Source organism: Rhinolophus ferrumequinum, chromosome 3, assembly GCF_004115265.2.
Source record: "Rhinolophus ferrumequinum isolate MPI-CBG mRhiFer1 chromosome 3, mRhiFer1_v1.p, whole genome shotgun sequence".
NCBI classification, from domain to species: domain Eukaryota; kingdom Metazoa; phylum Chordata; class Mammalia; order Chiroptera; family Rhinolophidae; genus Rhinolophus; species Rhinolophus ferrumequinum.
In genome coordinates, this window is record NC_046286.1 from 27,313,293 (window position 1) to 27,325,910 (window position 12,618).

General features: G+C 34.9%; 1 protein-coding gene across 9 annotated transcripts in view; it reads left to right on the forward strand.

The window, feature by feature from the left end:
* The window catches only part of PHF3 (PHD finger protein 3), a 74,804-nt gene extending 63,539 nt beyond the window's left edge, over positions 1 to 11,265 (forward strand). For all 9 annotated transcript variants that reach the window (XM_033098192.1, XM_033098176.1, XM_033098199.1 and 6 more), the window contains 6 exons: positions 455 to 590; positions 2,929 to 3,124; positions 3,621 to 3,768; positions 5,780 to 5,869; positions 7,991 to 8,186; positions 8,406 to 11,265. In XM_033098192.1, the coding sequence (XP_032954083.1) occupies positions 455 to 590; positions 2,929 to 3,124; positions 3,621 to 3,768; positions 5,780 to 5,869; positions 7,991 to 8,186; positions 8,406 to 10,525 (2,886 nt within the window). In that variant the 3' untranslated portion in view covers positions 10,526 to 11,265. The remainder of the gene's footprint in view (positions 1 to 454; positions 591 to 2,928; positions 3,125 to 3,620; positions 3,769 to 5,779; positions 5,870 to 7,990; positions 8,187 to 8,405) is intronic.
* The last annotated feature ends 1,353 nt before the right edge of the window (positions 11,266 to 12,618 follow it).

Genomic DNA, 12,618 nt, shown 5'->3' on the forward strand with positions numbered 1-12,618 from the left:
ACACTAGCCTATTTTATTGTTTTAATGGTTTTTTGAGACTGTTTCTCTGTATCTAGTTTGCAAACTGCATCACGGGCATCTGTTAAAAACTTGGTAAAATGTAGATTCCTGGGGTCTCTATGACTTAGCTAATCCTTAGTAGGCCTCGAAATCTGTAGGTGCTATTTAGGCAAACTGTAGTTTGAGAGCTGGTGCAGCTCCTTATTTTCAAATATCAGTGAGGAAATAATACAAAGTCTTATTAGATGCCTTGAAGAATGAGGAATGTTTTAAGTTTTGCTCTACTTAAGGTCAATTATAATGTAACATTTATTTTTTAAAGAAATAGTGGAAAACAACCTATGAATGGAACAGTTTCATTTTGGGAAAACATCAATATGAAATATAAGTTGATTTTAATAATTGAGGCCAAATTTTATCTGCGAAAACTAACTTTTACTCTCACTTTTGTTAGGAACCAACAGCTAATAAGTCATTGGAGAAGATAGAAGCATCTGAAAAACAAAAAGAAGAGATTGACTGCATGTCTAAGGATACCACTAGTCAACACAGGCAACATCTTTTTGATCTGAACTGCAAAATTTGCATAGGTAAATAAACATTTTTCTTCCTGAAATATTGCTTTGTATTTGTAATTTAAGTGGGTTTTTGTTTTCCCAGTACTGGTGGTGAGGCACCCACCCACTCCCTTTGAAGAATAGTCACACATTTTTGTGTGTGACTGATCTTCAGGGTTGACGTATAATTAGATATTATAGGGTACTTTATTATCTAGGATAAATTGTGTTATATAAAATCTGAACTCACCCACGATCAAATGACTAAAATTTAACCATTAGAATAGACAGCAGGTACTGTCATTTACTAAGTGAAGGAATGAAATAACATTAGTATTATATTATTAGATATAACAAATGAAACAAGTCAAATTACCTTTTCGCTAGTATTCTTATCTTCGGTCATCTATTTCATTAAGAGTTTATTGAATCCTTACTCCTTGCCAGATACTTCGCTGGTGCAGGGTTATAGTGGTCAAATGTTACCCAGGCTTTAAGAGAAACTATAGTTACTGGGAAAGACAGGTAGGTGAGGATTTGAGTTACAGAAGTATGGTTGTAAATATATTTCGGTAGCAGGAAGGCCTAGCCTAGACTGGGGGTTCAGGGGAGGTTTGGCTGAGGAATTGACATTTAAGCAGAGACATGTGGAGGTTGAGAAGTGTGCCTGCAAAGAGAGAGGAGAAAACCCTTCGAGATGCTGGGAATGGCATGAGCTTGAATTGAACGCAAGAAGGAGAGAGGCTCATGCTTTCTTTGTTTGAAAAGATACTTAGAAATCAGATTTCATGGTATCTTACAGCCATTGCCTTTCAAACTTCAGATTGTGACTTAATGCTAGTAGTGAAATCTACTTAGTGATTAGCATTTCAAGAACAAATAAAAAAACAGAATATAGTAAATATCATGGTGAATTGGACTTATAAAGATAAGTACAATTTTGCGAAACTTTAGTTCCAGTTATTTATATATAACAAAAAATGGACACATACATGCATATATACTGATAAACATACGAGTAGAGATAAATGTATATGCACATGTGCACACACACAACCCCCCAAGTAATGTAAGTAATGGATCAGATATAAAATATTACTTTAGAGATCATAATAAAAAATGCTGAAAATGTACTTTTGTAGGCCACATTAAAGATTTTGGTTTTTTATCTAAAAGCAGTGAATAGTAACTGAAGGGTTTTTAGCAGGGGAATGACATGATAAGATTGGAATTTTATGAAGATATCTCTGACTTTTGAGTAGAGATTTCAGTGGAAGAAGCCAATGGAATAAGGAGGGAAACTAGATAGGAGGCCTTTACACCAGTCCAAATGGGAGATGATGATATTTTAATTAGAGTAGTAGCACTGGAAATGGAATCAGAGCTTTGAGATACTCAAATTAGGTAATATTGACAGATATTGGAGATTGACTGGATTTAGGGCGTAAAAAATGGGAATGTATTAAGGAAGAATTTAAGTTTATATTCAGTTTATTGGTAAAGATGGAGGATCAAGAGTTTTATAAAACTCTAGAGATGTAGCTCTGAATTTTAATTTTTTCATTGTAGTATGCTAAAGGAGTGATCCATATCTTGTTCAGTAACATGAAAAATTCTTTAGGTTAGTTGATACGCTTCTCTCCATCATTGTACTAGTGACTAGATGAAATTTATTATAAGTTAAGTAATTTTCCTATAATAAAAATAATCAGATCTTTTCAAAATTAAGTATATTCACATATTTTACAGTCTATACAATGGTAAAGACTTAAAGGGCAGAGTGTTTTTAGACAGTTAATCCTAAAGAAAGTTACCCATGGTGTAATAGTATTTTTAAGTGCACCCACCCATTTAGTTGTTTTATCTGGGAAAAATATTAATAAAAAATACTCTTAGTTAATTTCTGTTAATTTTAATCATTTCCATGGTAATGTTTCAGTAAACTTAATGGTAGCATACAAAAACATTGGTTAAATATTTCTGCACTTGACACTATTTGTAACACTGTATGTAACACAAAGTAGAATACAGATTTGTTTTATTCAGTTTGTAAGAATGTTGGAATTTGGTGTGGTTTAATTTTTAAAAATTTGTTAGGGAATCAAGAAACCTATATTAGGTTCTATTACAATGTTTCCATTATCAGTTTATCTGAGTTGCTTAATGTCCTCTTTTCCTAATTTTTCACATCTGTAAGAGGGGTGTAATGTAACTCAGTATGAGAAATGACGATGGTTAAAAATTGCCCCAGGAAATGTATGGTTATACAGCAATTCAGTGAGGGAAACTGTAACCTTAGAAGTCAAAGTGAATGAAGTTACAGACATTTCAGCTTACAAAAATAGTACATTTTGGTGTCTTCTGGCTTTAGGTCGCATGGCACCACCTGTAGATGATCTTTCTCCAAAAAAAGTGAAAGTTGTTGTTGGCGTATCTCGGAAACATTCAGACAATGAAGCAGAAAGTATAGCAGATGCACTGTCTTCGACCTCAAATATTTTGGCTTCTGAATTCTTTGAGGAGGAGAAACAAGAGTCTCCAAAGTCAACATTCTCTCCTGCTCCACGGTAATTTTCTCATAATAATCATTGTAGATATATGTCAACTTATAGTTGGAGGTCTTCAAAAAACAGAAAAGTGACATATTTTTTTAGGAACCTTTCTTTTGAGAAAGTAATTATACATACTCTAAACTAATTGAGATAAATGAGCAAGACTGTAAAAGTTAATTTAGAAATTTAAATATGTGGGGACTTGACTTTAAAACTCCCTATAATTTTGTTGGTCCCAAGAGGCAGGAGAAATGTCATTAAAGAAAAATTGTTTGCACTTCTCTGGACATTAATTCACCTAAGCCAACCAAGAAGGATGACATCATAAAACATGACTATATAGATATGAGTGTAATTTCGTAAATTGAAAATATAAATTCTTTGATCAATAGCCTTTATATATTTTGGCCTTCTTGATGTGCTAAAATAGAAATAATTGATGACTAATTAGAAAATGCATTTATTTATGAGCATATTTTCAAGCTGAAAACTTTTTAATGTTATTTTTCAGTCCAGAGATGCCTGGAACTGTTGAGGTTGAGTCTACATTCCTTGCTCGATTGAACTTCATCTGGAAAGGTTTTATCAACATGCCTTCTGTGGCAAAATTTGTTACCAAAGCCTACCCAGTGTCTGGTTCCCCGGAATACTTGACAGAGGTACTGTGAACTTTCCTGTCCTTCTCTGCCTGGATTGACATAGGTTTCTCTTAAGGCAGTAGGCAAGGAAACAGCATAGTAAAATAATAAAAATTTCGTTTTGATTCATAATACAAACATTGACAGTGATTCTTAAACCATTCAGTTAATGGAGTTATGAGTTGCCAAATGGAGTTTTAGAATGTAGAAAACTGCACTCTGATAGTGTTAAATCCACATCTTATTACTCTTTCCAAGATAACTCTTCACTATGTCAGAGAATTAAAATTAATGAGCGTCTACATGGATATCTAAGTTTTTCTTTAAATACATGCTTATAATGGCCTTCAGAAGATTTTTTGTTATTAGCAAGCCTTCTAATTTGTTTAGTTTTCCCCAACTTCATGACATTTCTTACCTATTCTGTAAATGAAGTAATAGATTGTAGTTGAAATTTTACGGCCAGTTGACAGTCCCATGAGACCAATAACCATAGTTACTGCAGCGGTACCCTTAGTTGGTTTTATATCTGAGGGAGGAAATATTGTGCAATATTTATGGAAAATAAGCAGCTGTAGTATTATAGTATTATGATATATGAGAAAGTATGACATTATTTGAATTATTTTGAAGAAAGCTTGTATTCTTTATGCAGAAGGAAAGTAAATCAGTACTCATATACTATGTTTTTGTTGAGATTATATTTTGCTATTAATCATGTTCATATCTAACATTAACCTTTTCATTTATTCTCAGTCCACTGACTGAGGCAAAAGTTTAAAAAAATTTTTTTCAGTATTTCAGACAGTGTAAATCACATATACTTGTTCCTTTTGAAGACTACCTTAAATTTTACTTTTCTTTGTATTAGGCTGAAATTAGTTTAACTCAATGTAGTGTTGCTTATCTAATGTTGATCTGTTTATTTAGCAGTTGTGTTTTTGACTAATAAACAACCTAATTATTACTTTTACATATAGTTTTCTTGGCAAATAATATTTTAGAAATGTCAGTTTTAGAAGAGAAAAATTAAATGGATGATGCTCTTCTTTTTGAACAAATCTGTTTAGAAATTTAGTCTTTTACCATTCCATGGTGAAGATAATTCTTCTTTTAAATGGAAAATTAAATCCTGAACTTTAGACCCTTTTGATTTTAAACAAAACTATTATTCTCCTTTCTGAGCCAGTTTCTATGAGATTACTTTCCAGAACTCCACTTCTGCTTTCTACATATTTTAGTTTGGTTGGGACTACAACCTCAAATAAAATATTAAAAGCAATTTATAATTTAAATAAGCTTAATTGAATATCAACAAATTATACTTTTTATGATTTTTCTCAGTCTTCATGGAAAAAATAGAAGTACACTAATTAAATATTCTTAATGGCATAGTTCTTAACTGATTTCATCTGTTTTTCAGGAAAATTGTGCCTAAAAAAAAATTCTTTTCTGTCTAAAAGTATACCCTATAATCAAACTTAATAACTTCTGAAATCAGTTGTTAATGATTAAGGCATCCCCCTGCCCACTACCACCAAAACAAGTGGGGAGGTGGGTAGAAGGGGAGAAACAGTCTTCCCTAATATTCTGAAATCTGTTTTATTCTGCCTGGATTGTTAGTGTGGTGTGCGAGGTAAAGCCTCATTGCTGTCTCTGTATTCTTACCCTGTTTCCCTGAAAATAAGACCTAGCCAGACAATCAGCTCTAATGCGTCTTTTGGAGGAAAAATTAATATAAGACCCGGTCTTATATTTTATATTATATTATATTATTTTATATTATATTATATAAGACCCGGTCTTATGTAATAAGACCGGGTCTTATTAATTTTTGCTCCAAAAGACGCATTAGAGCTGATTGTCCGGCTAGGTCTTATTTTCAGGGAAACACGGTATGTTCTCGGATGCACTTCATAATTATTTGTTTTACTTTTTTTTATTACCATTTCAAATTAGTTGTAAAGCCAAATTTGTATGAATTCTGAATATTATATTCTGTGTACATTGATCACCTTTGTGTTTTACATAGGATCTACCAGACAGTATTCAAGTAGGCGGCAGGATATCACCTCAGACGGTTTGGGATTATGTGGAAAAAATCAAAGCATCAGGAACCAAGGTAAGGAAAACTTTTTTCATTATACCAGCTGGAGAGAATATTAGAAAAGTAAACCACTAAAAGTTCTTATGCAAGATTCCTTGGGGAGGGAGCCAATATAAATTCTAAATCTAAATAATATGCCCATCAAAACGGAACTAAAGCCATTTGCTAAGGCTCAAAACAGCCCAATATTCCTTGGGTTTTTTTGTTTGTTTGTTTGTTTTTAAACCCCTTCTGGTGTGCTTTCTCAGTGACTTCTGTCAGTGTTTTGGAAGAAATGTTTGAGAGTAAATGTTGAGCTTCATCCTGGAATTTTGCCTTGCTTCAGTTACAGACATTTGTTTTAGTTAGGGCATAGGCTAAGCTTCTGCGACAAAGAAGTCCTAAAATATAGTGGCTCCAAAAATATAGAAGCTTGTTTTTTGTTATGTTAGGTAGGTCATTCATTCATTGTGGTTTGGCAGCTCTGGTTGTACAAGGTCATTCAGGAACCAGCCTTATTCTGTCTTGTAATTTTGCTGGTTCTAATAGTGTTGTCCTTATCAGTCAAAGATGGTCAAAGCTGACTTATCAGCACCAAGTGGGAAAAAATGAAGATTACCTGTCCGGTTGTTTTAAAAGCAAGATCTAGAGGTGCAGTTATCATTTCACTTCCTCTAACCTCCATTGGTAAGAATTTAGTCACATAACCTTATATAGCTGCCGAGAAGGCTGGGAATGTAATTTCTGAAAATGTAATCTATTGGATGGCCATGTGTCCAGCTAAAAGTTAAGGGCTTCTCTTTGTAATAAGGAAGAAAAGAGGAGAATATAGACTGGTAGGTAATTAGTAGTCTCTCTCTCTCTCTCTCTCTCTCTCTCTCTCTCTCTCTCTCTCTCTCTTTCTTTCTCCTTTCTACCATTTCTTGAACTCATAGAACACTACTATACAGGAAAAATTAACCATTAGAAGAAATCATTTCTCCCTCCAAGGATGATAATACCTAGCACATTATAGACATTTAAAAAATAAATCTTGAATAAGTAAACATTAACTTTTTTATCTTTCTTAAGATAAGAAGTCTCTAGTAAGATTAGAAGTAATCCAAAATGGATAATCTTAAACTGAAAAGAATATTTTTTTCCAGTACAGATTTTAGAATGTAAACTGATAGTGTTAGAATGCATATAAACTTTGAAGCACTGTAAAAAATTTACTACATTTATTTACTCTCACTTTCTCAAGACTGCAAAAGTCATGGGGAAGCATTGGGAAGTATTCTATGATATTTTGGGAATCACTCTTGATCTACCCATACGAGTACATTACAGCCCAACACTATATTATGCCTCCATCTTGAACTGACTGAAATGTTATAATAGTTGTTATTTTTAAAAGAGGATGGTTTAGATGACAGACCTTTATAAGAGGTAGAGCCATAGTTTAGCTCCTTCTCATGTTTTCTATAGGGTCTTGCATCAATTTAAACTTTGCAACAGATCTGACTCTCCCCATTTTGACTGTATACCTTCATGAAAAAGCACCGATTTTTTTTTTTACACTAAATTAATACTAAATTGGTAATCTCTTTTATCTGAAAGCCAAGAACACAGAAGCAAGCAAATTAGTTCCTCAATAAGCCAGATGATTTTACAAAATATATGGCCTATGTGTATTTGAGGTCTTTTCACTCAGCACTTTTATTTTTAAATTCAGTCCCTGTAGATTGGATTATCAGTGGATTTGTGTGTTTGTGTGTATGTGTATGTAGTAGGGTGGTGGTGGTAGGTGCTATTAATTTGCAGTATGCTGAGAACACAAGCAACCTTCTGTGGAGGTTATAACATTGGAAATAAGGACACAGGATTGATTATCAAAAGACTTGGGTTTAAATATCTTCTCTGCCACTGAGAAATTTGTCACTTTGAACACAGTAATTATGGGACATCTTCAGATAAATCCATTAATGGGTCAGCAAAGATCTTTTCCTAAGAGTTACTTTCTTTTAGCATTCTTATCTGCATTTAATTTGGTAAACCATATCATTTGGTAACCATCATTATAAAATTCAATAGCTTATTTATTACTAGTTGACAAATGGTGTTTAAAACCAAACTATTGTTTAAGTTATTATTTTAAACAACTGTTTTCTTGAATAGGAAATTTGTGTGGTTCGCTTCACACCCGTAACTGAAGAGGATCAGATTTCTTACACTTTGCTGTTTGCATACTTCAGTAGCAGAAAGCGCTATGGAGTAGCTGCTAACAACATGAAGCAAGTTAAAGACATGTACCTTATTCCTTTGGGTGCCACAGATAAAATTCCACACCCTCTCGTGCCTTTTGATGGACCTGGTAGGTATACGTTTTAATAATAGAGTGTGAATAAGTTAAAGGGGGAGATGGAACCAGAACGAAAAAACTGACTCTACTTTCTTTGTCGGGATTCGGCCTCTAGAGCTGACTGGACAGGGAAAGGCATCCGCTTAATAGGCTGTAATGAGCTAGAGGCAAAAGTTTAACCTTTATGATAATGCTTATAAATGACTTAATGGTGTTTTTGATTTCATACAGGTCTTGAACTGCATAGACCTAATCTGTTGTTGGGCTTAATTATTCGTCAAAAACTGAAGCGACAGCACAGTGCTAGTGCGAGTGCTAGTCATACTGCTGAGACTCCTGAAGGTGGACCCATAGCATTGCCACCCGAGAAAAAAAGTAAAATAGAAGTTTCCACAGAGGAAGCGCCAGAGGAAGAAAATGACTTCTTTAATTCTTTTACAACCGTATTACACAAGCAGAGAAACAAGCCTCAGCAAACTCTTCAGGAAGACCTTCCAACAGTGATGGAACCTTTAGTGGAAGTCACCAAACAGGAGCCACCAAAACCGTTACGATTCCTTCCTGGAGTATTGATTGGTTGGGAAAGTCAGCCTTCTACTCTGGAATTAGCAAACAAACCTCTTCCTGTGGACGATATACTTCAGAGCCTTTTGGGCACTACTGGTCAAGTCTATGAGCAGGCTCAGGCAGTGACAGAACACAACACTCCTAAAGAAATCCCGTTTATAAGTGAGCAAGCCAACCCCAAAGCAGAGAAAATAGATACAGCAGAAGTAACTGATGGTGAAGCCAAGGAGGTAAAGGTTAAAGTAGATACTCTTTCAGAATTGACAGGTAATTCAGTAGTAGGAGAAGAAACACCAGTAATGGCGTCCTCTTCCATTTCTCCTGGACCTTTGGCCAATCTTAGTCTCAGAGGTAAACCGCCAGATGTTTCTACAGAAGCATTCTTATCCAATTTATCAATTCAGTCAAAACAAGAGGAAACTGTGGAGAATAAAGAGAGAACATTAAAAAGACAGCTATTGCAAGATCAAGAGAATAATTTGCAAGATAATCAGACTTCAAATACTAGTCCTCCATGCAGGTCTAACGTAGGAAAAGGAAATGTAGATGGTAATGTGAGTTGCAATGAAAACGTTGGTAATACGGCAAGGTCCCCACAGTTTATCAACCTGAAAAGGGATCCTAGGCAAGCAGCAGGGCGAAATCAGCAGCTAACTGCTTCAGAAAGCAAGGATGGAGATAGTTGCCGGAATGGAGAAAAACACACCCTGCCTGGTGTGTCAGACAAAGAACACTTAACAGAACAAATCAATGTAGAGGAAAAGCTGTCTTCTGTAGAGAAAAACACCTGTGTTCAACAGGGTGATAATTCAGGGGTTGCACAAAACTCCGCATCAGTAGAAAACACACACACTTCTCAAACAGAACAAGCAAAACCCATACAGGAGGATATTTTAATGCAAAATATTGAAACTGTGCACCCATTTCGAAGAGGATCGCCAGCAGCAGCATCTCATTTTGAAGTTGGAAACACAAGTCAATCCGAATTTCCTTCTAAAAGCATCAGCTTTACTTCCAGAAGCACCAGTCCCAGAACAAGTGCAAACTTTTCACCCATGAGGCCCCAGCAACCCAACCTTCAGCATCTCAAGTCTAACTGCCCTGGATTCCCATTTTCAGGGCCCCCTAATTTCCCCCCTCAAAGCATGTTTGGATTTCCACCACATTTGCCACCTCCTTTACTTCCCCCTCCAGGCTTTGGCTTTGCTCAAAATCCCATGGTTCCCTGGCCATCTGTTGTGCATCTGACAGGCCAGCCTCAACGTATGATGGGTCCCCTTTCACAAACATCAAGGTTTATAGGCCCACAGAATTTTTACCAGATTAAAGACATTCGAAGACCTGAAAGGCGCCATAGTGACCCTTGGGGTAGGCAAGAACAACAGCAACTGGATAGGCCTTTTAATCGGGGCAAAGGGGATCGCCAGAGGTTTTATAGTGATTCACACCACTTGAAAAGAGAGCGACATGAAAAGGAATGGGAGCAAGAATCTGAAAGGCATAGACGCAGAGACAGAATCCAAGACAAGGACAGAGACAGAAAAAGCAGGGAGGAAGGGCACAAAGATAAAGAGAGGGCACGGCTATCACACGGTGATCGTGGAGCAGATGGAAAAGCAAGCAGAGATAGTAGGAATGTAGATAAGAAATCAGATAAACCGAAAAGTGAAGACCATGAAAAGGACAAAGAACGAGAGAAAAGTAAACATAGAGAAGGAGAAAAAGACAGAGATAGGTACCACAAAGATAGGGACCACACTGACAGAGCTAAAAGTAAAAGGTAAAATTTGCAGGCTGCCTCAAGATTACATTTAAATAACTGTTAAATGTTGTATCTTAAAAACTTCATGATTGCCTGCTAGGATTGTGCCATCTTTTAAATTTTTAATATTGGTGGTTTGCAGAAGAATAAATTCTGTGTGTTGGTGCAGAGTGCTCTGTACCAGTGGTCATCGTCCCTTCTTCATACCAACTGTCTCTAGCTATAGGAATTTAATATTTTTAAAAGTTTTACATTGCTGTATATTCAAAGATTTCTTTTATTAATATGCAATAAAGGCTTAGAAATTTTAGTTTTCTTTAATTGGTAAATATGGTTAACTATGGAATATATTTACTGCCTTCTAGTGAATGTTCTTTATATGACTAATTGGGGAGTGATGTGTGCTCTGTAAGTTTGTTTTAAATTGCACTGTTTTTAAAGGAACTCTAGAGAAGCAACTAAAGGCAAGCAACTTCATTAATCAGATTATATTAATCAGTCAGTGGAGCAGTTTTTGACCCAGAATCAGAAGCCCAAGGAGGACGTTTACTGCTTTAATCTGCACTCATTGAAGGCTTTTGTTACCGTATGTACTACAGCTTTGTGGTAGGCCATTATTTTCTTTTTCCTTTTTGGCTCTTCAGAAACTTGAATACTTAAGCTTGTACATGATCTTGTGTTTTGCTATCCTTTTTACTGTAAAATGTAAATATTTTAAGGGATATTTTGATTCTAAATATGATAAAAAGAATTTCTCACCTATTTTGTGTGTGTGATTTGAAATTCAGTAGTAAAAGAATTTCTTTAAAGCTTTAATTACCTTCAGGCATTATTCTTTTACTCAGCCAAGAATGTGCAGCATAGCTATCTGTGTCAGGCATAGATGAGGGGAAAAACGATTTCTTTATCTTACATTATAGGCTGTTAAGATAAATCATGTAGTTCTGAAGAGGCTAGATTTTAGAACCACCAATGAAAAACTGCAATTATAACCCACTTTATAGGTATGTTTCCAAAAACTTGATACCATCAAAATTTGGTACACTAATTAATTGTAAGACCATAGAACTTTGATTTGTGAGAAACATGTTGTGAGTCTCTTTGTAAAATATGTAATTAACTCTAATTTGTTTTGGGGGTAACTGTAGTTTTGTATGGTAGTTTTGCTTGTAATAGAAAGCACATAGAAGTGATTGTTAATCCAAATCGAAATTTATTTACACCCTAAGTTCATATTGTACTGATTGCTATAATTTAAAGCAATAGCTACCAAAATACTAATACTTGAGACAAAAAAAGAAAAATCGGTATTTTTATTTATCTATTAATGAAGAAAAATTTAAATGGCCTCCCAAAATTAAGAAGGTAAAGTTTGATTTCCTAAAAAGCCTAAAGGTTAGAGTTAAAAATAGGTTTTAAAACGGAATCAGCTTTGCTGTTCTCACTGGAGAAGGGGGCGGAAATTAAAAACCAAACATTTTATCTATTTTAACAACTTGTGCCTTTTTCAGTCATCCTTATCCTTTGAAGTTATCATTATAAAAGTTCTGAAACAGGACTCATATTTAAATAAAATTTGTTTAATTTTGGTCTACTTTTCTTTTGGAAACTTGTTAAAAAACAGGTCAGTCTGCAAACAAAACTTAAGGTCAGTTGGTCATCTTTTGTACTATTTTGAAGAAATTGTCAGAATTTTAACCTCCTCCCCCCAAAAAAGAAAACCCACAATTCTCGGAATTAGCTTTTTTATTTCAAATAAATATGTTGTCAGTAAAACTGCTTTTACTGATTTATCTGGTACCAGAGTTTTTTCCACGGTACAAGTAAAGGATGGGTTAATCAGTGGAAGAAACCTTTTAAGTCAGTTTTTGATTGCCTCTTAGCCAGTGGTTTCTTACATATATTGTGATGTTTACTTTAAAACTCTTCATATCTCATTGAATCTTGATACATCCCAGATAGGGCCCTCTTAGTGATGACCATCTCCTGTGATTACAGGACTACGAAGTATTAGAACAAGGTCTCCTAACCCCTGGTTGACTGAAATATTGTGGCGAGTAGGGAAAGTATGGGCATATTGACTGAGGTTTTAACTTGTGAGTAAAGGGAAAAGGA